The following is a 27802-nucleotide window of genomic DNA, read 5'->3' as shown; positions in this document are numbered from 1 at the left end:
GCATTTTAGAATAAATTCACGCTAAACCATGTAAATATTACGCATCTCAAAATGCAGATTGTTAAAAAACGTATTTCAAATTTGTATCAGTACCAAATGTTCGAGTGTTGGTTTTATATTAAAATTCAAAGATAATTCTAGATAGATCGTTTAAATGAATGTGAAGGAACATATCACACGTGAAAGTTTGTCGTCACATGTTAGCGGAATTAAATCACACGGTAGTCGGAAGGATTGTAAATCAGATTCGCAAACGATACAAGATTTTGTAAATCTATCACAGAGTTTATTTAGGTTCACAATGAAGAAGTGTTGGCAAGCTTACAGCAGTGTATCGACATATCATGTATATTATATCATTAACATATTCAAATCATGCAAAGTGCTTTGGAAGAGATTATATAAATGTTTACATCTGTTTTGTGAAATGATTACACTTAAATGAAAAATAGATGAAACACGGCAATTGTTTTACTTATCCCACTGATTTGATTATTCTGTAATGTCATGTATACGGTTATTAATATTTATTTCTAGTACATTAATTTATTTTAATGAAGTTTAATGTTTATTGTTGAGATTACATTGTCTTCGAATTATAGAGTTTAAGTACATAGTGTTTGAATAGAAGGTGTATAGTACTCGTTACGGCAGTTAGACAATGTATTTTACGCTGGTCAATAGGTACTGCCGTCTGCGAACAGTGGTACCCAAAGTCGTTTGGTCAATGTTCCCTTGGAGATGCCTCCTTCGAAGCGACCATTCGGATAGAATATTCTAGCTTCATTCCTTTCCTTTTCAGTTGGCAAATATACCTATCATCTAAAAAATCTCACATTCGCAACAGAAACAGTCCTATTTCATATATTCGGCGCATATAAATGTTGCTAATCAACTGATAACTGAGAAGTTGAGTAACTATAGACTAAATAATGACGTTAGACCTTTCCGCTGTGCTTTGCTAGGCAAATATTTTTTCCACGTTTCTCATTTCAATTAATAAGTGTTAATCATTATGTAAAGTTAAAGAAATGTTTATATCTTCCGTCTTTCTTTATTTTTCTCCTCGTATTGTAGATAAATAAATGGATCGTACGAAATACTCGCAAACAATTTCTACTATCCAGAACCTGGAAACCTTGTATTCATAGTATAAGCGCCAGTTGTGTGTCGATCAATGTTTATATTCCCGAGAGAAACACAATTGTACACTGCGTATCGTATGTTATATAGTCAAATCATTAAAGTATTGTCCTCACACTGTTAAGATTATCACATAATATTGTTTGTATATGTAATGTTAACAACCAAAGACTTTTACAACGGCTATCCACTCTTACTTTCATGGATTAATCCCATAATATTCATTAATAAAGAGAGTAAATTTTACACATTTTTTGTATAACCGATTAAAGATTTCAAATAGAAATTAACGTGTATCAGTTTTGATGAAATAATTCGTGAAAATAAGAGTGCGAAGACTCGTACAATCGTGGAAATTAATACAAATAATTAAGACGTAAGAATGTCCACGATTTGCGGGCGATATTGACCAAAGATTAACTTATTATGTAATCCGTTTGATTGGGACAATTCTAAATGTCATTTCATCAAAAATGTTTGACTGCAATGTACTAATATATTCGCGCCTAAAACCACTATGTTATTTACTCAGTCAATATGGTTATATACAGTTAAACGAGTGTTGTAAACAAAATGTCGCATTAAACTTGATTATTTACAATTAAGAGCGATGTATCATGACAATTAACGTGTGCAAAATACTATAAAAGGAACTATTTGATACAATGCGTTTTATTTCACCCAAATCCCACCACACTGGGTTAGTGTGATAGTCCCTTGGTATATGTGGGGGTCATATTCCTGAGAATCCTTAGAGTTACATACAATACTTATAGTATCAATCCATATCAATAATCGGGTGGCGGGTTGTGGTCCCGTGGTTAGTGTCATGGACTCTTGAGCCAGAGTTTCTGGGTTCGAACTAATTTACCACAATTTGATACCTATTCGTCAGTCCGGCGTCTAGAAGTTCAGCTGAGTATAGTCGGTAAATGGTCGTCAGCGGCCTTCCGGAATCCTCAGGGTTGGAAGAAGAGACATGAGGGGTTGATGCACTCAGGTGGGATTCTAAGGACATGTTCCAACCATGTCCACCTTCTCCTCTTCAGGACTTCCAGCATGAGGGGCTGTTGAGTTCTTCTCCCCACGTCGTCATTCCTGACGAAGTCATATCACTTTATACCCAGTATTCAGGCACCTCAGGCACCTATTTTCAAAACTAAATACATACTACGTTTCATTCATTCATGTGTGAATAGCTACGTATCTAAATTAAGTCTGCTTATTAATCTTCTTAACTTTACAACATTTTGAGTGTGTCCAAATACTTGTTCACAAAATCTGGATTATATCCAAATACAGGAGTTATTTTCATATTATTTTTTGACATCTCATTAAAGATGAAGAAGAATATGGAAGTCTGGGCATTTATGGTGCTAACGATTGTCATAGGCTGGTTTAAGTGATCACTTTACACACATGTAACATTCACCAATTCTACCCATTATTGACAACCACACTACTCAAATTCTTGGAAGTTCTATATATATGATGAGATGTTATATTATTATGTTATATTATTATGTATAAACATTTTGAGTGTGTCCAAATACTTGTTCACAAAATCTGGATTATCTCCAAATACAGGAGTTATTTTCATATTATTTTTTGACATCTCATCATATATATAGAACTTCAAAGAATTTGAGTAGTGTGGTTGTCAATAATGGGTAGAATTTGTGAATTAATTAATTGGTGAATGTTACATGTGTGTAAAGTGATCACTCAAACCAGCCTATGACAGTCGTCAGCCCCGTAAATGCCCAGACTTCCATATTCTTCTTCATCTTTGATGAGATGTCAAAAAATAATACTTCTTAACTTTTGCTATATTTTATTCTTGCAGTTTACTTTTAACTCATTTAACATTCGTGAAATTTTGTAATTGGAATGTTACAATTACCTGTTTTATTTGTTATTCACTATTGTAAATGTATTTATGTTAATGTTCTGTTAAATTTTTTAACAAATAAAATAAAATAAAAATATTATCCTAATTACTGGTGGCAAAATTAAAAAAAATACTCATGAACATTGGAAATTCATAAATAACCTGAAACCCATATCGATATTATTATAACAAGAGAATTAATAAAAAATTATCTGTTTGTCACTGTTAGAACACTATAAAAAACGAGGTTGAATGACAGCAACTGACGTCATAGTTTAACATAAATGTTGAGATTTACATATTGACAAACAAAAAAGATAATCCGTAAAATAAATATACCATATAAAAAAAAGTAATTTGTATCATGTTTAATTTACGTATGCATGGAGAAAAAAAAGAAAACCAATTTGAATAACAGTGGTGTCCAAACTTGCCATTGTATATCAGCTAAACGTATGTTGGTCTCCGTAGTGTAGTGGTTAGTGTGTTAGGCTACCATATCCGAGGTGCCGGGTTTGATTATTATAGGGGATATTTTACTGTAATATTTATTTGATATTACGCTGGACTGGTATGGTAATATAACACTCTCTTTATCATTCATCATTCGCGTTGTGAAATACCACTTAAAAATTCAGAATAACAATTCCATCATCAGGCCAATTGTAGACAAGTAGTCTTATGAATGATAAAGAGAGTGTTATTTTACCATACCACAAAGTTAACAATATTCATTTAAGCCCCCCTGGGATTCGAACCCCGGACTTCCAGTACAGTAGCCAGTTCCGCTAACCATTACACTATGGAAACTGATCTTGCTTCTGGAAACTGACCCTTATCCGCACCCAAGGTGCATAAGGCACTGAATTATTTAGAAGCAGTGTTATCTTGATTGTTAAATACACAAAGGAAAAGTGATCAACCCTGCGCTTTAGGTACCAGTACAAGGTAATATCATATGGATAAATATTAAAGCTTAAATAACTCATTTAACGATTTATATACAAAACCTTTAATTTAATCCTCAAATGAACTTTTGGGATATGTCAATTAAACTCAGTTACTACCAGGGCTTTTTTTTCAAACAAAAAAGATACCGAAACTAACTTCATGCCAAGCTTTTTACAAATATCATTTAAATATTCATTACGATACCATATTTTACATTTTGACAAATTATATAAATATAGATTGTAATGCGCAAACATTGCTTTGTGTAATATTTGAAAATTTAAAAAAAATATATTCGTTTAAAAAGGTGCCGGGATGCCGTTCCACTGCATTACATGGAAAAAAAGCCTTGGATACGTTACTACGATTAAGCCGGTAATACCTCTCAACTGCAGTAAAATTTAAAAAAATTGAAAAATAATCTAAGTATTTCCAAATGTTATCTAGGTATAAGTTTCGCCAATACTATGGTTTGCCTGGCGGCATTGTTTATGTGCCGAAATCTGTCTGCGCCCAGTTGAATGCCCCCATACCTAGAACAATAAATAAAGAATTATGATCAATGAGGAAAGTGACATAGAAGAAGAAGGTAATGTCAAATAAATAAATAAATAATCTAAAAAAAAAGGACACTTGAGATTTCAAAAGATATACAGCAGGACCTTTTTACTCCGAACCCCTGCTCCGAACATTTCTGTTAGCCGAATGCCTACTCATCTTTTAAATACATGCCTAGAATGGGCTGGCCAAGTGAATATTTGTGTGCCAGAGATGCTTTTACGTAGGAAGAGAGAATAGAATGCCACACCATTCCGTCACCGCAAACATTCTTCACCTCTTCCACGTTCATGCATCTCATACACACCTGCCGATTATTTAGACTCTTAACCTGACCGCTTTCAAGCATTTGACATACTTGACAGTGCCAAGTTTTTCTCGGTCCTCCTCTGCTCTTTTTTCCAACTAAATTCGCATCATAAACCTGTTTCACCGTTCTTTCCTCACTCATTCGTTCCACGTGTCCAAACCATCACAACAAGCCTTTCTTAATTTTATTGATAATGCTTATCTCAGATTTGCATTCCTTCCTTATTCCACCATCCGAACATCTATCATACATCGTTTTGCTGCACCTACGTCTGAAAGATCCCATTTCGACTGCATTCAGTCTACTTCATCCTTATTTTGCCAACTCCATGCTTCACTTTCATATATTAGGGTTGGAACTAGGACTCCATTGTGTACTGCCAGTTTAGTTTGTGTAATGGACAGCTAACACAACTTAAGTAAGAAAAATTATTCTTCAAATCCTCATCCGTACCCGATGGTGCATAGAGCACTGCATCATATAAACTTAGTGTTATCTTAATCGTTAACACATGAAGGAAAGGTCATCAGCCCTCCGCTTCAGGTACCAGTCCAGGGTAGTATTGAATGATAATAATATACTATAATAATCCCTTTCCGCACCCCAATGGTGCATAGGGCACTGTTTCATATAAAGGCAGTGTTATCTCGATCGATTACACATAAAGGAAAGGTGATCAGCCCTCCACTTCAGGTACCAGTCCAGTGTAATATTGAATAAATATTAGAGTGAGAAAATCACTTATATTTATTAAACCCCCCTGGGAATCGAACCCGGGACCTCCAGAACGGTAGGCGAGCATGCTGACCATTACACTACGGAGGCGGATATTGAATAAATATTAGGTAAAAAGAATAATTACTCTATTTAATTAATTTAATCTTAAATGCAAATAGCTACAAACATCTGTGTTTATATTTGTATGTACGATATTACGACAGTGAATACATTTGGAGTTGATGATAGCAAAACATTTTTTAAATATTTTTTATATTGTACTTTGGATGCGGATCATTGTTTTTAAGTAGCTTTGTAAGAATTCAGTAATATTGTATTGTTGGCAGGTGAGCCGAGAATACTTATAAAGTTTTTTTTTTTAAGAAAAGTGAATTACAATTTAATAGAAGTTAGTAAAAGTGTTTCATGTAAGACAAAATGGAAATAGTTTATTATCTATAAATATTCCACAGTGGTGAACAGACTGCTAGTGCCAACATTGATGTATGGAAGAGAAATATGGAATTGGAAAAAGAAGGATAAAAGCACATTTTTCAGGGCCCCTAAACTGTTTAATTCATCCCACAGACTATATTGTGGGTATACTAGCACAAAACATTAACTTTTAAATTCCTGAATTGATTCGGCAGTCACTTTGGGGTAAAATCTATCCATTTTTAATTAACGCTTTATTTAGTAAATACCACTATTTCTTAAAATCTACTGTTTCGATGCATTCCGTATCATTTTCAAACACCGTTTGACACCGTAATATGGTGTTTAAAAATGATGCGGAATGCATCGAAACACGTCACATAGATTTTAAGAATAGTGGTATTTACTAAGTAAAACATTAGTTAACTATTTAAAATCCCTGTTATTTAAAGCTTTTAGCCTGAATAAAATACCCGCTATTAAACTTAAAGTTCAATTTAATTTTAAAACCAAGAAAATATGACATTTCAAACTACTTAGTGTATTTGCCAGTTTATAGAATGTTGAAAACTTTATAATTTGTATCATTAAGTCATAATTGCATATTTTCGAGTTAACGTTTTTGGCCGGTATACCTACGGTATAATAAACTTATCTCTTTTTACAACATTTTGAGTGTGTCCAAATACTTGTTCACAAAATCTGGATTATCTCCAATTACAGGAGTTATTTTCATATTATTTTTTGACATCTCATCAAAGATGAAGAAGAATATGGAAGTCTGGGCATTTACGGGGCTGACGACCGTCATAGGCTGGTTTAAGTTATCACTTTACACATGTGTAACATTCACCAATTCTCCCCATTATTGACAACCACACTACTCAAATTCTTGGAAGTTCTATATATATGAACCAATTTAGAAACCATTTTACATTTTTTTATACAATTATGTAAGTTGAGAGTTCTGTGGCCTCCTATCTATTGGTGAGATGTTAAGAAGCTATGTTTCTAGTGAAGTTCTAGTGATTCAAGAACAAGGTTTCTAAATTGGTTCATATATATAGAACTTCCAAGAATTTGAGTAGTGTGGTTGTGAATAATGGCTAGAATTGGTGAATGTTACATGTGTGTAAAGTGATCACTTAAACCATCCTATGACGGTCGTCAGCCCCGTAAATGTCCAGACTTCCATATTCTTTTTCATCTTTGATGAGATGTCAAAAAATAATAACTAATCTCTAAATTTGTTTCAATTTAAAATTTTGCTTAAATTATTTATAAAAAATCTAAGTAGCTTCTTCTTTTAAGTACATACTTTCAACTCATATAGTACATACTTATTAGTGAACTTTTTTCATTTTCATCTCCATGATTTTTTATTTTTTGTTAAAATTAAAAAAATCGTAGTTTATGTTAGCACTTTCAATCTATTTTAATATATTTCTGATAACTGTTGTATTCTGTTCAGTGCCCTTTATTATAAACTAAAACAAAATGTATACCCACACACAGGCTATGCCTTTGCGGGATCTTTTTTTGTATTAATATAAAAATAAAAATTGTACCTATAATTACTATATAATTTGAAAAGAAAAAAAAATTAACAAAAAAAGAAAAAAAAGTGATAGCCGTTAAAATGTGAAACTTATTATTTTGTGAAAAAATTGATATAGGACAGAATGTAAAATGATGATATTAGAAAGGAATGTAAGGCTAAGATAAGGAAAATTTAAAAGATGAAGAAGGTTCTTTGAGGTAGTTTGGACATATGGAGCGAATGGATAACGAGAGAATGATTTAGAAAGTATATATGGTGAATGTGAGCTGAAGAACAGAATGAGAGTGGCAGAAAAAGACTTGGCACGATCAGATCAATCAGAACCTAAAATTTGGTGGCGTCAAAAGTCTGTGTAATCAGAGGGAATGTATGGATGTGAATCGAGGAGTGTAAGTCGGAGTGGCGTGATGGTGGTAATAGTATTAGTAGTATAAATTATTATAAGTTTTTATTTTTACTATAAGTTTTTGTCCGCCTCCATAGTGTAATGGTCAGCGAGCTCGGCTACCGTTCTGGAGGTCCCGGGTTCGATTCCCAGGGGGGGTCAAATAAATATGAGTGATTTTTTCACTCTAATATTTATTCAATATTACCCTGGACTGGTACCTGAAGCGGAGGGCTGATCACCTTTCCTTCGTGTGTTAACGATCAAGATAACACTGTGTTTATATAATGCAGTGCCCTATGCACCATTGGGGTGCGGATAAGGGTTTGATTTTAAGTATAAATTAAATAAATATATATATTTTTTTTCTTTCAGTTTCAGGAAAACCTTAGTTAAAATAGAAAAAAAGAACCATTAAAAATGAATAATAATATATATAAAAATGACGTCAAAAAAGGTATGACATTTAAAAATAATAATTTATGATATTCTGTATTTTAAACAATCAAAGAAAACGCGTATCAAAAATAAATGTTCAAGATTGAGCCAATTTTACAAATGTACATTAAATGTTAAGCTATACTGAGCCACGTTATATTGTGGCTTAGTCTGGTTAAATGAAAAAGAAAGAAAATAGAATGCGCACATTTTTAATTTTTAATTTTACTATGCTCGTGAAGCAAATAAGAATGAATTTTTTTTTTTTGAAATGTGAAAAATATTGAAAATGCAAAAAAAAATGTATTGAAAGTGATTGACAATCACACTACTGAAATTTTGGAACTCATACATATATTATAAATCTACAATGATTAAAGAAAACACTTGTTTCATACCACTTGAGTTTTATTAAAGACTACATGTTTCAGAAGTTAAACTTCCATCATTCAGGTCTGTATAATAACTAAAATATAAAATATAAAATTGTTCTATAAATAAGGAGAGGGGAAAGTTAGGGGAAGGGGGTTAGTCAAGGGGCGGAGTTTGAAAACAAAGGAAAAATGGAAAGCAAGGGTGAAGAATTTTTAATTTAATCATTGTAACATGTCTTACCACAAAGTTAATGCCGAAACAATAAATAAAATAGTAAAAATGTCATGAGGCTTATAAAACAAAGCAATGAGAATAGTTCTTAAGAAAAAAAGATAAAATAATATAGAAAAAACGAGAGAAGAACTAAACAGGTTATCTATAAAAAAGAGAATTAAATTTAATATGCTGATCTTTAAACATAATTTTTATAACAATAAATTACCAAAATATTTTAAGGATAAAATAGTTTTAAACAATAATTGTCATGAACATATTACTTAAAATAAAGATAAAAAAATACTGCCATTGTTGAAAAAAACCGAGTCGCAAAATTGTTTAATGTATAAGGGTTTGAAAATATATGATGAGTGCCTGAATGTATGAAGAATGAAAAGAGTATGAAAGAATTTAAAAATAAATGTTTTGTTTACTGTAAGGAAACGTAAATAAATATATAGGTGATGTGAATTAAGTGTAAATAATAGTTTATATTAGTTGTAATATAAGCTAACTTAAGTAAAAAAAAAAAAATATATATATATATATATATATATATATATATATATATATATATATATATATATATATATATATATATATATATATATATATATATATATATATATATATATATATATATATATATATATATATATATATATATATATATATATATATATATATATATATATATATATATATATATATATATATATATATATATATATATATATATATATATATATTTATATATATATATATATATTTATATATATATATATATATATATATATATATATATATATATATATATATATATATATATATATATATATATATATATATATATATATATATATATATATATATATATATATATATATATATATATATATAAATATATATATAAATATATATATATATATATATATATATATATATATATATATATATATATATATATATATATATATATATATATATATATATATATATATACATATATATATATATTTATATATATATACATATATATATATATATATATATATATATATATATATATATATATATATATTTATATATATATTTATATATATTATATATATATATATATATATATATATATATATATATATATATATATATATATATATATATATATATATATATATATATATATATAGAAAATTATAAATTGCTTTTAGGTGGATTTAGAAAAACATTTCTAATGTCCTACAATATATTCCAATTGCTCAGTTTCACATACATACTCGCAGTCATAGGGCATAGATATTTAAAGTTTGGCTCAGACTCTATGGAAGGAACGTATGAACAACTTGGAAGCAATGTGAAATTATCGCTGCTGTTGCAATTATTTGAAATCGCTTTTCCGATAATTGGATTTACTGAGGTCAGTATCGACTTGAGAATACACTGAACTCCCCATTCACATGAACTAAAATAATAATAAGAATATAGTAGATAGGTTTCCTTGCATGAAAATCAATTCAGGATATCAAAAGGTGGGCCAAGCAGCTCCGACGTGACCTGTCTAGGCTCAAGTATTTAAAGTATTTGACCATGACATATTTTTCTATTTCTAACTACATTCACCTCATATGTCGAAGCTGTGTCAACATACCTTTCTTAATTTAATAAATTTAATGCTAATCCCAGCCTTATGTCCTTTCCTCATTTCAAAAAAAGTTAATCTCGATAAAAACCTCTTTGTTTAGTCAAAATAAGCATTTGTGTTGAAATATTTAGACACTAAATATATTTTAAATGAATAATTGTTGAAAAATGTGAAAAAAAAACACTTTTTATATGTTATTTTTTGATATCTCATCAAAGATGAAGAAGAATATGGAAGTCTGGGCATTTACGGGGCTTACGACCGTCATAGGCTGGTTTAAGTGATCACTTTACACACGTGTAACATTCACCAATTCTACCCATTATTGACAACCACACTACTCAAATTCTTGGAAGTTCTATATATATGAACCAATTTGGAAACCTTGTTCATGAATCACTAGAACTTCACTAGAGACATCTATTGGTGAGATGTAAAGAAGCTTTTTATTAAGCAGAAACTCTTATATTAGTATGTGAGATCCGAATCCTGGATTATAATCACACACATTATATATGAGTTAGAAAATTAGCATTCGACACCATTATTAAATTTATTAGATATTTTTTTAAAACAGTTAAACCTTGATATAACGGAGTTATTGGGGGAGGAGGTGTCCGTTAAAGCCGAAAGTCCATTATATACAAATAGGTTTCAAATAAATCAAAACATTTATTTTTTTAAATATGAACACTATTTGAATAAAAATAAACAATACAATACACAAACAAAATACTGTTTATTGTCTTCGGACACTCGTTGTCAAGTGTAAAGGACGCGTGCTACGTGCGCGACGACACTTGTGATAAGCACTTGTTGACGCTCAATTAAACAAGGACACTTGAGTCCCCTTGTGTTAGGAGGCAGGTTGGACCGAAGCGAGTATTAATTAAGAACACGGTATCGACTATTTATATATTTGTTTATTTACGAAACAAACAATACGGCAGTCAATACTCATGTGTTTCCAAACAGCTCTGTAAAGTGATGTTACACCCGACTCTCACGAAATACGAATTTAGACTATTTAACAACCCTCTTGCTTTAGGGTAGAGAATCCTAATATGTTGTATTGATTTATGGTCATGGGACGCATCTCACACCAAAGCCGGACAACATATTGGAAGCAAACAAGTCCCTCGACTTTCTAGGAAGGACTGTAAAAAGTGCGAATGAGAAATGGCAGGGCCATTACAAAAGTGGCGTTGCTTTAAAAAAAGGAATCAAGTTTTGCTTGTTATTTTAAAGTTTGCTGTTTTTCTATATTTAGCTCAAAAATTACTAAAACGTGTATAATATAGTTGAGAGTCGTTATCTGACGAATACTCAATAAATGTTATTAGATTATCGAGATGTGATCTTACCACTGATTCATTCATTCTCAACTTTTGGCAGTGTTGTTATTGCTCCGGCTAGATGCAGTCTATGAGTAAGACGACATTATGTCTCAAATTCTAGTATACGACGTGATTATCGTGGCCGCTAAAAATTGTTTACATACGGTGACATTTGAATTTAACCATGTTTTAACAAGACGTTTGATTTTTTTTATACTTGACTGATTTTTTTGTTTGGCTGTTGAGGTTTTACTGTAATTTGATTATTTTTCAGGGGAAAGTTTTTCCTTCGTGTTTTCAAATGGCTACAAAACTAATCATATTGACTACTGTTCAATATGAGCTCAGATTGCATAACTTTTATAGTATATTTATTATTTTTATACTTTGAAGTTTGGCAGAAATAATACGGTAAATAATATTTTATGTACATAACATGCACTTAAAAAATATTTATTTGTTCTTTAAAATCATAATTGACCATAACTGAATATAATTTAAGTTTATTGCGTCTCTCGCGCTCTACCTGAGGTAAGATAATAGAAAACTTATAAGCATCTCCCGCTCTCTACTAACAGTATGTAAAAGACGCTTAAAGCATTTCCAACAAACAATGTTTTTTTTTTGACATCTCATCAAAGATGAAGAAGAATATGGAAGTCTGGGCATTTACGGGGCTGATGATCATCATAGGTTGGTTTAAGTGATCACTTTACACACATTTAACATTCACCAATTCTACCCATTATTGACAACCACACTACTCTAATTCTTGGAAGTTCTATATATATGAACCATTTTAGAAACATTGTTCTTGAATCACTAGAACTTCACTAGAGACATCTATTGGTGAGATAAAGAAAAGCTTTTTACTAAGCAGAAACTCTTATATTAGTATGTGAGGTCCGATTCCTGGATTATAATCACAAGCATGAGAAACGCCAGAAAATATCATTTTCATTTTTTTTTCATTTAATAAAAAATTAAAATTAAAATTAAAACAATATGTTAATAGCCAAGCAGCTAAAGTTTGACTGACAGTACACAAAGGAGTTCTGATACCCACCCGTATAAACTAAAATTGATCTGATGATGGAATATTTATTCCACAACCGGTAGCACTTTGTGTAATACCAAATGCTTGTTAGTTTTACTATTCTGCCTCCGTAGTGTAATGGTCAGCACGCTCGGCTACCGTTCTGGAGGTCCTGGGTTCGATTCTCAGGGAGGGTCAAATAAATATAAGTGATTTTTTCACTCTAATATTATTACCCTGGACTGGTACCTGAAGCGGAGGGCTGATCACCTTTCCTTCGTGTGTTAACGATCAAGATAACACTGTGTTTATATAATGCAGTGCCCTATGCACCATTGGGTGCGGATAAGGGTTTGAATTGAATTGAAATTGAGTTTTACTATTCACCTGTAGATGATAACAATTGTAGTTTTTTAAACTAGTCGTGTGTAAATGAAATAAAACTCATTAAGTGGTATTGTTGTTACATGTATTGTTATTACATGTATTTTTCTTTTTTTTAATCAACTTGTCATTCCACAATGTCAATTGTCAATAAATAATATGTGTTAAAAACTTGTCAAAGCTGTTTATTGTTTATATTGCAGCTAAGAATGGTTCGTTTATTTTCAGGTATCCATACTACATTTTGCAGATGTGTAATAAAGACGTATATTTCTTGACTTGGCTGAGATACACATACTGGATGGTACACATTCCACTACTTGCTCTGTATGAAATGAGATTCTTCATAGTGATGGGCGAATTCTATGCTGAAACAAATATGTTCTCAATAGAGCTGCCCAACAGGTGGAACTTTACGCTGCACATGCCTTATATACTTAGGGGTTACTTAAGCTGCGTAATGATGCCAGGCCTGTGCGCAGTTGTATACCATCTGTACGAAATCCGGGCAGTCAAATTTCCCACAAAGAAAACAGTCGATAATGATTAATTGAATTTTATATGAAAATATATTTCCATTTCTATAAAACGTATATTCAAACTTCAATCGAAGGTTATTTATTTTTTACAAAAAGTAGATTTCAGAACAAACCAATTTCCATGTTCCCATGAAACCAATATGTAAAGGCAACTAGCCGTAACTCAAGTTGAGGATGTTTGGCTTAACACAGCTTAAAGCATTCTTATAACTGGCCTCTATCATATACAATCACAGATTTTGCTCTATCTCTTTCCTTTACCGAGATATTATTCTTTTTCTTCTTCATCTTTTTGTAGATCCTAGAGATCTGTTTGTGCCTCCGCATGTTGCTCTTGGGATGTCGACACCCAGCTGTCTTTCCATCTTTTTGGAGGTCTGCCTGGCGGTCTGCGTCCTTCAGGGTTGCCTTGGAGGGCGATACGTGGAAGTCTGTCTTCTGACATTCTGTTTATATGTTCATTCCAGTATCGCCTTCGTTGTCGTCCCCACCTCACAATATCCTCCGTCTTACACATGCTCCAGATGTCGGTATTTCTTACTCGGTCTTGCAATGTGTTTCCGGTTATGGAACGGAGAGTCTTCATCTCGGAGGTTCGAAGTCGAGATTTTGTTCTGGAAGTATCTGCTATTGCCTCAATCCCATAAGTGGCTATTGGTCGAACACATATTTTGTATATTTTCATTTCACTATCTATTCTCATGTGTTGAAATGTAACAATTTTGTAATGTTAGCTCTGGTGAGTATCTGAAAATGAGAAAAATACATCGCAAGTAGCCGCCACAGCTGGGGTAGCGCATACCAATCACCCCGAAGGACGATTTTTGCGCTACTAAAAGGGGATCGGTCTACCGGTTTCTAAACAATAACAAGCCGCGTACGCATGTATGCAAAGCACAGCTCGCACGCACGCACGCACACACTGATAAACGATTGTGTATTGGTGATTCCATCCCCGATTTTTTCATAAATGATTTATTTCTGTCACTGCAAATGAAAAACTTTATACCATAATACTTTTATGCAATAAGGCATTGTACTATAGAGGAGGACAAAAATTCAGAGCCCATATCTATTATATTTTATATGGATATTCTCGTAATTAGAGTCGAATTGTAGTAAATACATATCACCGGGAAGGAAAGGTTTAACTACCTGATATTTTGAACAGGCAGTGTTTGGAGACGCCGCATGTGTCATATGGTACCAACCCGAGCATTGCCCGGATGCTTTGACTTGTTTGCATTACATAAGATCTTCTTCTTCTTCTTATTCTAACCCTTATCTGCACCCCAATGGTGCATAGGGCACTGCATCGTATAGAAGCAATGTTATCTCGATCGTTAAATACACAAAGGAAAAGTGATCAGCCTTCCGCTTCAGGTACCAGTCCAGGGTCATATTAAATAAATATTAGACTGAAAAATCACTATTATTTATTTTGACCCTCTTGGGAATTGAACCAGGGACCTCCAGCACAGTAGCCTAGCGCGCTAACCACTACACTATGAAGGCGGACATAAGATAAACAACCCAAATGAGCTTGCCAGTTGCCATTTGACGCTTTTTATTGGAATTTATTGGAAATTCTTGGATAAATTACCAAATTTCATTGTGTTATTTGTTGTTTTTAAATTATGATAGTTGGACTTGTTCTATTTTTTTTTATATTGGATAAAGTTTTTGTTGGATATTCTAGTGTATCTGTTTTGTTTTGTTTTTTGTACTGGACAACTTTTAAACTATCCAATCTCTAAGAACAATAAAAGAATAAGCTGATATTTTTAGTTCTATATTTGTGAAAGAAAAAAAAAGAGCATTAAATGATAAATAAACACAAAATTGGTTATCTACAAAGTTTTTTATTTTTTAATAATTAAAATGTAACTTTGTATTAAAATCACCATAAATATTTTATTATAACTTATAATTATAACATTAATTATAATGTTTACCGGTTTCGAAGCTATCCGCTTCTTTATCAAGACTGATTAATACTAAAAAAAGATTTCTTACTGATTAATAATAAAAAAAAAACAAAAAAGAGTTAGCTTGAAATAAAATATTTATAGTGATTTTAAAACAAAGTTACATTTTAATCATTAAATGGAAAATTACGCACTTAGTGCTTCAAATATAAATTTTATTTAATTTTTATTTTCAAATTATTTTTGTGCAAAACCAAATATTACCCATCATGACGTATGGAATCGAAAGTAGAGCAGACACCGCTGCCACAAAAAACACGCTTAGAGTGTCAGAAATGAAGACTCTGAGAAGCATAACAGGCAAGAGTCTTCAAGATAGATTGAAAAATGCCAAGATCAGGGAAATATGCGAGATCGAAGATGTCGTTAAGTGGGAAAGGCAACGAAGAAGACAATGGTATGCGCGTGTGAGGAGAATGGAACCATCCAGACTCCCCCCACATCGCACTGTACGGCCAACCCCATGGTAGACGACTTCCGGGCAGACCACCAAAGAGATGGGCCGATAGCTGGGAATCGACGTCGCAGGAGGCTAATCCCTCTTAAAAACAGGCCGCAAGGCCTATAACAAGAAGAAGAAGAAGACCAAATATTGGGTTTGGTTACAAAAATAATGTATTTTTAGTGAGAGATGACTGGGGAAAACTTGGTATGATAAAAGATGTCACGGCAGAAGTCGGAATAATTGTCGGGTATGTATGTGGAGATGCATGAATGTGGAAGAGGCGAAGAATGTTTGCAAATGCTGAGTAGTGTGGTGTTCTATTCTCTGTTATTTTGAAACTAGTAGTCGTGAAGTAGAGTTCTTAAGTGGTGTTACACAAAGTGAACGATGAGCGATAAGGAGTTTGGTATATTATATTACCATACCACAAAGTTAATAATGCTTTGATGTTAATTGAAACCGAAGTAAAGTGCAAAATAGAGGCCGCTCGTACAGTTTTTAATGAGATTAGAGATATATTTTGTAATAATAATTAATTAAACCATATCCGATCCCTAGGTGGAGCATATAGAGTCCGCAAACTGTCTCCAGGCTTTTCTGTCGGCTGCCAGCTCTCTTGCATCCTCCCAAGTCAGATCCGCGTCCCGAAGTTCTGACGAGAACTGCCGACGAATTGTCAGCAGTGGTCGTCCTGGGCGGCGCGAACCTGATGCCTTGTAAAAGAGGCAAGCTTGATGGCGGCTCTCAGGAGGCATGCGGAGTAAATGGCCAAGCCAACTGAATTGCCTTTTCTTGATGACAGTTGTGACCAAGATTTGCTGAGTCCTATGTCTTATCTCACAATTATTTATTATTTTGTAACAATAGCCTAAATCTGAAACTTTGGCATAGAATAGTTAGGTGTTATGTTTGTACTATACAGAGTTGAATCACGGACCCCAAGATCAGCACTATGAACCAATTAGAGGCATTCAAAATGTGGCTACATCGTAGAATGCTACTCATTCCATGGACCGCTATGGTCAGCGATGCAAATGTCCTTCAAAGAGCAAGAGCAGGGAGACAGTTGCTGACTGATGTCAAGGTCCGGAAGGTGTCAAATAGAGGGTCGATGAGGTGCGAGCAGAAGACAGATCTCCTGGCTCCAGAATATACGAGATAGGACGGATCAGGACCTTCGAGATGCTGTTTAGAGCTGCCAAAGACAAGGATAATTACTCTTAAGTGATAGTCTACGTCAAGGGAACCTGACATGAGACGCACAGAAGAAAAATAATACTTTTAAGATACAAAATAAATTATATTTTTTGACATCTCAACATAAATGAAGAAGAAAATGGAATTTTGGGTATTTACAGGGCTTACGACCGTCATAGCCTAGTTTGAGTGATCACTTCACATACGTGGCACATTCACTAATTCTACCCATCATTGACAACCACATTACTCAAATTCTTGTAAATTCTTTATTTGTATGATCATATGATCCGATTTCGAAACATTTTTCTTGAATCACTAGAAATTCACTAGAGACATCTATTGATGAGATGAAAAGAAGCTTAAGAAGAGATGAAGAAAAAAAAGGTATCAAAATAAATTACCATCTAGTGACAACTACACAGACATTGTCAATGTTGAGGATGTCTATCAGCTTCAATAGTCTTCCTCCGGCTGCCTTCTCTCCGTCATCATCGCAGTCCTGATGCAGGCCGCACTTCCACGCCAATATATTGTGAGTGGCCCCGGCTATTTTCTTTTCGCTTTTCAAATTCTGTAAAACCGCCCTGAAAAACATTTCCACCTTGAATTTTTATACATATAAATCTCAACATGTAAAACATCGTTCAGAGAAAGAGAGAGTCACCAAGAAGGAGAAAACTGTTAAGTCAGCCAGAAGATGGTGGAAGATTTTTTTATAATTTTTCTTTTGGCTACCAGGACTTTTGGGGTTATACTTGAAATACCGCGGTTTAAACATAAATAATTCAAAAGTAAAATGTGTTAGATAAATAATTTATGAACACTCTGTGCCATTGTTGAAACAAGTCTAAAATAAAATAGCAAGTCTAAATTAACACATTTCGGATGGGTATTTTTTACGCCTGCGAACTACTGGCGACGGGATTTGATGATTATGTACATATGGTTAAGACCTGAACAAAGAGATTGGTATATAATACTCATATAAAAAGATTGGATAATTTCTCCTTTTTTGCCTTTGAAATGAGGCTTGCGCAGAAGGTAAAAATACCTTTCCTGTCTTTAAGAATCAATAGACCGAACTGGTAAAAATACCCTGATTAATTGTAATTGCAGACAGTAGAATTCCATTTTTGATTTTTGGGTAATACGTATATCAAAAATTAAACAAGGTTATTGAATTGAATTCTACTTTTATTTACATATATATATATGATAATATGTGACGCGTTTCATCTTATTAAGACATTATCAACATGTGTTTGATAATGTCTTAACCAGACAAAACGCTTCACATATTATCATATATCGCTCACTCCTTTCAACAACATCATATATCAAAAAACTAGATTTTTCAGGAGATCATTTTTAAAGTTTAAAAATATAATGAAATGCATTAAAAATAAATATCAAGCCACTTATTGAACTTTTTACTGTGCAACAGATCTTTATTGGTAAAACCAGAATGTTTTTTCTCCATTTGTAAAATACATATTTAGTATATTTAAAAAAATATTTAAACAATACCTTTTCTTTAAAACGCAAAAAAAAAAACACTTTTTTACCCTGTAGCTGGTTAATATTAAGTTAAAAATATGCCGCTTTTGTTGGGATATAGTACATTTTCTGGGCATTTCGAAAACATGCATAACTGAAAATTGACATTTTTTTATATATAACGTTGTTGAAAGGAGTGAGCGATATTTGTAAATAAAAGTATAATTAAATCTAATAACCTTGTTTAATTTTAGTATATATTACCCAAAAATTTAGAAATAATCTTTTCCTGCGAAGTGTGTTAAACATAATCATATCAGCGGATTACTTGTAAGACTCACGTTACATCTTCAGGTGATTTGATTACTGCTACATGGCCTTGAAAGCGACTCTTCCTGTCCTCGATCACTTCTCCGTGAACTATTTCTGGACAAGGCACACATACTTCAGGCTGTAAGAAGATAATACATATGTAACATAACTGTCCAATAATTGGGACGCATTACCAAAAGGTTTAATTCTTATGATTTATATTTGAAGAACTAACTTTGTGATTTTTCATTTTATAATTAAAATGTAACCTTGTTTTAAAATCACTATTTTAAAACAAAGTTACATTTTAATTATAGGTTTAATTCTTAGAAACGTATAAAGGTGGAGACTGACCGGAGCATTTAGTCGTAACATAACGTCGTAACATCGCTCGCGGCGAGCATCAGCGAGCATCCGAAACTATGGATGGAGCGCTCGGCTCGCTGTACTCACTATACGAATGCTCGCATCAATGCGTCGTAACGTAACACGTTAGGACAAAATGCTCCGGTCAGTCTCCACCTTAATATTACCCGTGGATAAATCGCAGTCATAAATGAATAAGATGATTTGTTCAATGAATCAGTTGTAAGAAGTTAGTCAAAATCAACCACCAACATGTTAAATGCCAATACTAAAATTTGTCAATTTTGAAATAATAAAAAAAAACTTTTCGGTAATTTACTTATTTTAATAAAATTATTTGATTTAGCGATATGTTTCACAGTTAAAGCATTTTGAATATGGCTGTTGATTGAGGTCACTGGTGCTCCCCGTGGTGCTGCAGTGCCCTCCATGGCATTTGACGTTTTAAGCAATCCTTAATAAGAATTACAATTTGTCAACAATGGTCAGACATTTACACACAACGAAGGTTTGATAGTCCCAAGAATTAACTATAAATATGGGAGTCGAACACTGCAATATATCGTTCTGAACATTTTTAATTTGTTGCCGACGGATGTTAGAGGTCAAAATAAAATATGGAACAAAGGCAAAATTAAGGAATGGGATCAAGAGTTAATTTTATGAAAATTGTAAAATGTTTATATTCTTAATTTTTCTCTCTTTTTTGGGTGTATGTAAGGTTAAAATGGTAAAAAAAAAATATATATATATTTAAAAAGAACTCCACCGACAAGACACAAGGTGGCTTGGTGGGTCTCTGCAAAAATTAATATGTTTAAAATTGTGATTTCATTAAATGTATACAATTTATGTTAGTAAAAAAAATATAAAAAAGATCTTATGAAATCAGCAAAGAACCAGGGACCCTACAACCGACGGAATTATAAATCAAACTAAATTATTAAAGATGTGATGAATTGTACATGGGGCAGAATACAGACAATAAGAAATTACGAGAATGCACAAACACAGAAAATTGTCTCTAACCAAGCACCATATAGAGACAGAGCATAGTTTATCTTTTGAGCCCATAATCTTATGTTGACCTAAGAGTCAATCTTAGCTTAAATTGAGAAAGAAGCTATAGAAATATAAACATAAAATCCAATTATATTAATATAACTGATATTATGGTGAAAGAATGCCTTTAAAACTACAAATATTGGTATGCGGCTTGTCCAAGATGCATATTCTAACTAATGACTGCAGTATGGTATACATCATTAAAAAAAATAGATGACACAAAAAAACCAAAAACCATTTACACACAAATTATTCATAGATCTGGCGTTTAATTTGTAGAACTCCAACTTAATTTATACATTAAATGTTAAAATCAAACACCAATTTTTTTTAGTATACATCAGTATGGTATACATCATTAAAAAAAATAGATGACATTAAAAAACCAAAAACCATTTACACACAAATTATTCATAGATCTGGCGTTTAATTTGTAGAACTCCAACTTAATTTACACATCAAATGTTAAAATCAAACACCGATTTTTTTAGTATACATCAGTATGGTATACATCATAAAAAAAAATAGATGACACAAAAAAACCAAAAACCATTTACACATAAATTATTCATAGATCTGGCGTTTAATTTGTAGAACTCCAACTTAATTTACACATCAAATGTTAAAATCAAACACCGATTTTTTTAGTATACATCAGTATGGTATACATCATAAAAAAAAATAGATGACACAAAAAAACCAAAAACCATTTACACACAAATTATTCATAGATCTGGCGTTTAATTTGTAGAACTCCAACTTAATTTACACATCAAATGTTAAAATCAAACACCGATTTTTTTAGTATACATCAGTATGGTATACATCATAAAAAAAAATAGATGACACAAAAAAACCAAAAACCATTTACACACAAATTATTCATAGATCTGGCGTTTAATTTGTAGAACTCCAACTTAATTTTTAAATTACATGTTAAAATCAAACACCGATTTTTTTAGTCTAAATTGTATTTCATGTTAAAAAATACATAAAAATATATTCATTCTTTTGAAAACGCCATAACAAGGCGAAATAGTTATCACAAAATTATTTTTATGTATTTTTCAACAATAAAATACAATTTAGTAGACAAAAAAAAATCAGTGTTTGATTTTAACATTTAATATATAAATACACAAAAAATTATTTACAAACTACTATTTACTTATTATTTTTTGACATCTCATCAAAGATGAAGAAGAATATGGAAGTCTGGGCATTTACGGGGCTGACGACCGTCATAGGCTGGTTTAAGTGATCGCTTTACACACGTGTAACATTCACCAATTCTACCCATTATTGACAACCACACTACTCAAATTCTTGGAAGTTCTATATATATGAACCAATTTAGAAACCTTGTTCATGAATCACTAGAACTTCACTAGAGACATCTATTGGTGAGATGTAAAGAAGCTTTTTATTAAGCAGAAACTCTTATATTAGTATGTGAGATCCGAATCCTGGATTATAATCACACACATGAGAAACGCCAAAAAATACCATTTTCATTTTTATTATTAAGCTTATAATTTGACCAGACAATTTATTTACAACATTTTGAGTGTGTCCAAATACTTGTTCACAAAATCTGGATTATCTCCAATTACAGGAGTTATTTTCATATTATTTTTTGACATCTCATCAAAGATGAAGAAGAATATGGAAGTCTGGGCATTTACGGGGCTGACGACCGTCATAGGCTGGTTTAAGTGATCACTTTACACACGTGTAACATTCACTTTAACCAGCCTATGACGGTCGTCAGCTCCGTAAATGCCCAGACTTCCATATTCTTCTTCATCTTTGATGAGATGTCAAAAAATAATATGAAAATAACTCCTGTAATTGGAGATAATCCAGATTTTGTGAACAAGTATTTGGACACACTCAAAATGTTGTACTATTTACTTATTACATTTGTATGACATACTTATTCATCAATTCAACTTGTTGATGTAAAATAAATATTTACGCTTTTATACATAAACATGTGTATTTAAATGATTTGCTAATTTATTGCATTTCTTACACATAAATTAATTTGTAACGGAGTATTATTTTCTATTCGGTTACAATATTTAACTGGGTATAATAATAATAATAATAAAATTGGATAACTTATATAGCGCCATTTTCGTAAAAAAATACCTCAAGGGCGGGTATGTATACATATATACAGTAAGTTAAATTATAAGTTCAAATCAAAACTTTTTATTCAACATCCAAACAAATAATATTCCATTTTTCATGTATTCCAATTGTCTACATATTTAGCACTTAATTAATTAATTACAAATGAAACACTTGTTTTTTTACCTCTTAAGTATTATATTGTTACGACTAGCTTCGGAAGCTACAGGTGCTTCCATCTACAGGCATAAATATAAAATGTTTAAATTAAATAACTTTATATTTAAACCCGTAAATGAAAGCATATGTAGCTTCCAAAACTAGTAACAATATAATACTGTATAAATGTATAAGTGTTATTTGTCTACATATTTAGCAATTCACACTAAGAACAAAATTATAAATGAAAAAACACTTGTTTTTTTACCTCTTAAGTATTATATTGTTACGACTAGCTTTGGAAGCTACAGATGCTTCCATCTACAGGCATAAATATAAACTGTTTAAATTAAATAACTTTATATTTAAACCCGTTAATGAAAGCATATGTAGCTTCCAAAACTAGTTTTTTTTTGTTGTTGTTTCTAAACACCTTAATTAAGACAATACACCAAAAACCACCCCAAAACTTAAAACAACACTGCACTAGTTAAAAGTAAAATTAATCATTGTTAGCCAAGATTTTATTATCGATTTAGGATCAAATTGGAATGTTAGAATGATTACAAAATAAAAGGAAAAAAAATATCAACCTGTTCTTCAACTAAAAGTGCTGGTTTGTCTTTTTTTGCCTCAATATATTTTGGGAAATTCTGTAAAATCTCACGCACTTTTTCAATCCATTGATAAATAACAGTCTCGCCGATATTTTCCCTAAAAATATATACATTTTGTAGATTTACTGTATGTACTGAGAATACTATTTTATGGTTGGAAGATATTACTTTTTAGCAATAAGCCCCCCAATGTACTTATTCATTTTCTGTACATGAAGTTTAAAATAAATAAACAAATAAATATAAAGGCTTTTTCGATAAGGATATAAATGTTAAAATTTTGTTTGAAATTACTTTAAAATGTAGCTTTACCATTAACAATCCATTAAAGTGCTTTATTGACTGTTGGCGCCTAAAGGGCTTAAGTGACAATTTTTTTGCTGTTGCAAGAAACATATTTAAAGCGCTAAAATTTTGTCAAGTAATAATGTTGCTATACTATTTTTTATATCATCATAAGATAGAATGCAATAATGTTATCTAACAAATGTGCTTCAAATGCGTTTTCTAAAAAGTAGCTGATTTTTCAAACACATTTTTTTAGGCTGGCAATAAAAAAAATCACAATATTTTTTTTTTATTTACTTTTTATACTTCATTTATTTAGTTACATACACATAATTACAATTTAAATTTACAATAATATGTCCTCACTGAGTTTTCTAAGGGACATTTTACAATACTTGTTGAATGAATATTTATTAGTTAACCCTTTCCGGTCCCCAAATAATTTTTAAAAAAAATCTACGTAGACAGTTATGTTCCAATTGGAAAAAAATCCTATGTCAAAAAAATAGATACGAGTGACAAAAATGGAAGCTTGGAATTTCAATAATTAATACTAATGATGAAAAAAATGTCGAATAACATCCAACATGGGACCTAAGTCCTTCGATGTCGAATGAGATTTGACATAAGACCAGCAAGGGTGAGACTCTCTCATGAGTCATCCAATCATGGACGATATGATCAATAACATGATCTACTTTAAAATAAAATAGTTATATTATTTTATGGATATAGTAGGTTATAGTGGTGGAAGTGTTGCTTGCATTTTAGACGGGTTTGTGTCAAAATTAGTAGACTTGAATCTGAGGGGCTATATACTAACATAACTAACATTTTACTAAAGCATAATCTATTTGTGTCCTATACATATACTTTGCATGGGATAAATAATACTAAAAACCATAGACAGGGTACATATCGCTCAAGAAAAGAATGTGTGCTTTGCCATGGGATAAGAAGTATGCACACCACTTTCATTAATGTAAATCCTATAATCAGTTTTAGATGCTATCAATTTTGCCAAAAATTCACACACATAACAAGGTAATGTGTGTTTGCGTAAAGGTAACAACAGACTTAATTTTTATCAGCTAATGCTCAGCTCAATTTTAATCATGCACTTATGAATTTGTATAAAATAAATAAAAACTTGTTTGAATAAATAATAGAGGAACAATCAGAATTACAACAATACTATTTTTTATGTGTATTTATTACAAACACATTGTTTGTGTGTGGAAAACGCTTAAAAATGTGTTTTACATACTGTTAGTGGAGAGCGGGAAACGCTTATAATCGTTCTATTTGCTTACTTTTTGTAGAGTGCGAGAGACGCTAAAAACAATGTACAGATCGAAAATTGGTTTGCGGTTACTTATGATTAGTAAACTGAGGATCGAGCGACAGACTGTCTGAGTATAATTAGAGACGGGGTTGATGAAAAAACCGCCCGACAACAATGTGCTAAACACTATTCCCACTTTGTGAAAAGACCCTTTTGCACATTAACACGTTGTCGGCAGGACACGGCATTTGCTGTTTTTCGCGGACTGTCGGTCAACTGCGGGACACGGCAAATGCCGTTTTTGTCGACTGTCGGTTATCGGCGGGAAACGGCAATATACGGGTTTGTTATCAGCGTGAAATAAAGCGCGTTGAAGGGTAATCTGCTACCTGGGTGCTAGGTGACAGTCTGTTGACGTTATTTGAGATGCCTTGTCCGGATTGGCTAGTGTGTCGCTTGTAAAGGCATCGCCAGAAATCTAGAGTTTTTATGCGATCTCAATCTCCAGTTTAGTTTGAGTCATTTCACGTATTGGAGTATTTTTCATACCGCTCGCACTGTTTTGTTTACTGTTTGGTATTTTATTATTTGAATATATAAGCATTGTATAGGGAATGATACCTCGGAGGGGAAGACTATTTTATTGAGGTTACAATGCTTCTAAAATTGTGAAATACAGAATACTTAATTAAAAATTATGATTATAATTTATTTTTGATGATCAAATGTCATGTATGATTTCTTTGAAAATTTCAATCGAAAATATTATTTGGTTTAGAAATCGTGTAAATTTTAAGAAAGCGATATATTTTTGCGCTAATCGCGAAAAATGTCCGCTATAGGCTAGAGTCTATTGTTCGAAGCGCCCGACTAAAATGTGTTAAATACCTTCCAAAAGATTAATTAATATTCACTTACATATAGACGTCATTCAACGCTCTATGTATCACCTCTTTTTGTGAAGGTGCCAACGTTGGGGCAGACATTTCAAATGTGGGAGGTGATTCAGAAGGATAGTTTGAAGGCAAATGAAATGCCAAAGTCACGTCAATATCGGCCTCAGACAAGTCGAATCTAAAGTCCTGCGAATCACCAGTTAGCGACTTCCATTCGGTTCCGTAGATTGAAACCAACGCCTCTATTTCGTCAGCCTAAACAATAAATAAAAAAATTGTTAGTAAAATGTAACATCGTTTTAAAATCACTATGAATATTTTATTATAACTTAATTATAATGTCTAAAGGTTTTGAAGCTAACCGCTTCTTTATCAAGACTGATTAAGACTGGTTAGCTTCGAAACCGTTATAAAATATTCGAAAAGTTATAATAAAATATTTATAGTGATTATAAAACAAAGTTAGTGCTTCAAATATTAATTATACAAAGCTAAATTGATTAAAATCATTATTGTGCAATATAAAACAACCAGAAACAAGAGAAACCGTCGTATATTTTCTTGTAATTACAGCCGGACAGTGTCTCGATTCAATACTCTTATACATTGAATGCAAAACCCCGGCAATGTTTTCGCAGACCATATCGATATCTGGAATATGTCACTTCCTAACTTTAAAGCAATAATAATAACAATATTTCAGGCTACTGTATAATTCTTTGTTTTATATGTTCATCCTTGTTTAGGGACGTACTTTTCGAACCAATAATATCCTTAAAAAGAGATAAAATATTATTTTATCATAAAGTATACATGTAAAATATTTTGTACAAATTGGCTATGGCTATTAATAAGAAAAAAAAATGATAAAAAAACTTGTATGTGATCAATTTCGAGTTTATTAACACACTGTTGTCAGGCGGCTTTTCATCAACCCCGACCCTAAATAGTATAACAATTAAGGTTGTATACCAATCACAAGTAACCACAAGCTCAATTCCGACCTGTACAATATCATTAGCATCTCGCGCTCTACCACGAGTAAGCAAATAAATCACTTGCAAGTGTCTCCCGCTCTCTACTAACATTGTGTAAAATACACTTTTAAACGTTTCGTGCAAGCAATGTGTTAATGTATACACAAATAGTTTCGACAACTATAGATAAAACAGGTGAAAAAACAAACAATTAGTTTGTATTTTTGTCTGATGGTGAGAACATCTATAGTTCTAGAAACTAGTTGTTTACATTGATAAAACTCAAAAGTGGTCATATTAGGTGTCCTATAGACCACTAAGATGCGAATGGGGTCCAGAAGAACTTCGATTAAACCAAACAGAAATTATATCTACCTGTCTTGAAATATTATTTTCCATGCTTAGTAAGCGTTAATTGGAATTCTTTTCAATTAGAACAGTGGGATATTTTGTTTATCTTTATTTTACAAAAATTGTCATACTTTTATAATTAAAAACAATACATGCGACAAAAATTGCAACATTACTACCGAACCCGCGGGTATTATTGTAGATTCGCTGTCATCTGTCACTTTCCACGTGATTGTTCCCACAGAAAATCAAAATTTGCTTGCCATTGCTGTAAACATTTTAGTATTCTTTTAGGAGTGCAA

General features: G+C 31.9%; 1 protein-coding gene and 1 long non-coding RNA gene across 3 annotated transcripts; one reads left to right on the top strand and one right to left on the bottom strand.

The window, feature by feature from the left end:
- Nucleotides 1-3390: 3390 nt before the first annotated feature.
- LOC148302299 (protein IMPACT homolog) lies at nucleotides 3391-27730 on the bottom strand. 2 transcript variants are annotated; one of them, XM_088271804.1, is made up of 6 exons: nucleotides 27525-27730; nucleotides 26195-26427; nucleotides 23680-23800; nucleotides 19390-19499; nucleotides 17953-18135; nucleotides 3391-4518 (listed from the first exon to the last, which is right to left on the bottom strand). In XM_088271804.1, the coding sequence occupies exons 1-6, from the start codon at nucleotides 27546-27548 to the stop codon at nucleotides 4425-4427; spliced, it is 765 nt and encodes a 254-aa protein (XP_088127930.1). In that variant the 5' UTR covers nucleotides 27549-27730; the 3' UTR covers nucleotides 3391-4424. The 2 variants fall into 2 exon arrangements, with proteins under 2 accessions (XP_088127930.1, XP_088127931.1); XM_088271805.1 differs by lacking the exon at nucleotides 3391-4518 and adding an exon at nucleotides 14533-14665 and having other exon boundaries at nucleotides 27525-27719.
- LOC148302300 (uncharacterized) lies at nucleotides 5933-13738 on the top strand. The gene is made up of 5 exons (XR_015838667.1): nucleotides 5933-5998; nucleotides 8327-8408; nucleotides 10192-10397; nucleotides 12234-12370; nucleotides 13608-13738. It is a non-coding gene; the product is annotated as an uncharacterized LOC148302300 (long non-coding RNA).
- Nucleotides 27731-27802: the final 72 nt, after the last annotated feature.

This window comes from Brachycentrus maculatus, unplaced genomic scaffold (assembly GCF_059751285.1).
Source record: "Brachycentrus maculatus isolate JH-2025_06_01 unplaced genomic scaffold, ASM5975128v1 h1tg000463l, whole genome shotgun sequence".
In the NCBI taxonomy this organism is placed as follows: Eukaryota; Metazoa; Arthropoda; class Insecta; order Trichoptera; family Brachycentridae; genus Brachycentrus; species Brachycentrus maculatus.
Note: the sequence above shows the minus strand (reverse complement) of the source record. Positions and strands in the feature narration are given on the sequence as shown.

Excerpts from the sequence above, each read along its gene's own strand:
- LOC148302299 (XM_088271804.1), bottom strand. The coding sequence starts at position 27,548 with ATGGAAAATAATATTTCAAGACAG. Across the intron at positions 23,801-26,194 it reads GCGTTGAATGACGTCTATAT|GGAAAATATCGGCGAGACTG; the intron begins GTAAGTGAATAT and ends ATATATTTTTAG. Across the intron at positions 19,500-23,679 it reads CACTTTTAGTTGAAGAACAG|CCTGAAGTATGTGTGCCTTG; the intron begins GTTGATATTTTT and ends ATCTTCTTACAG.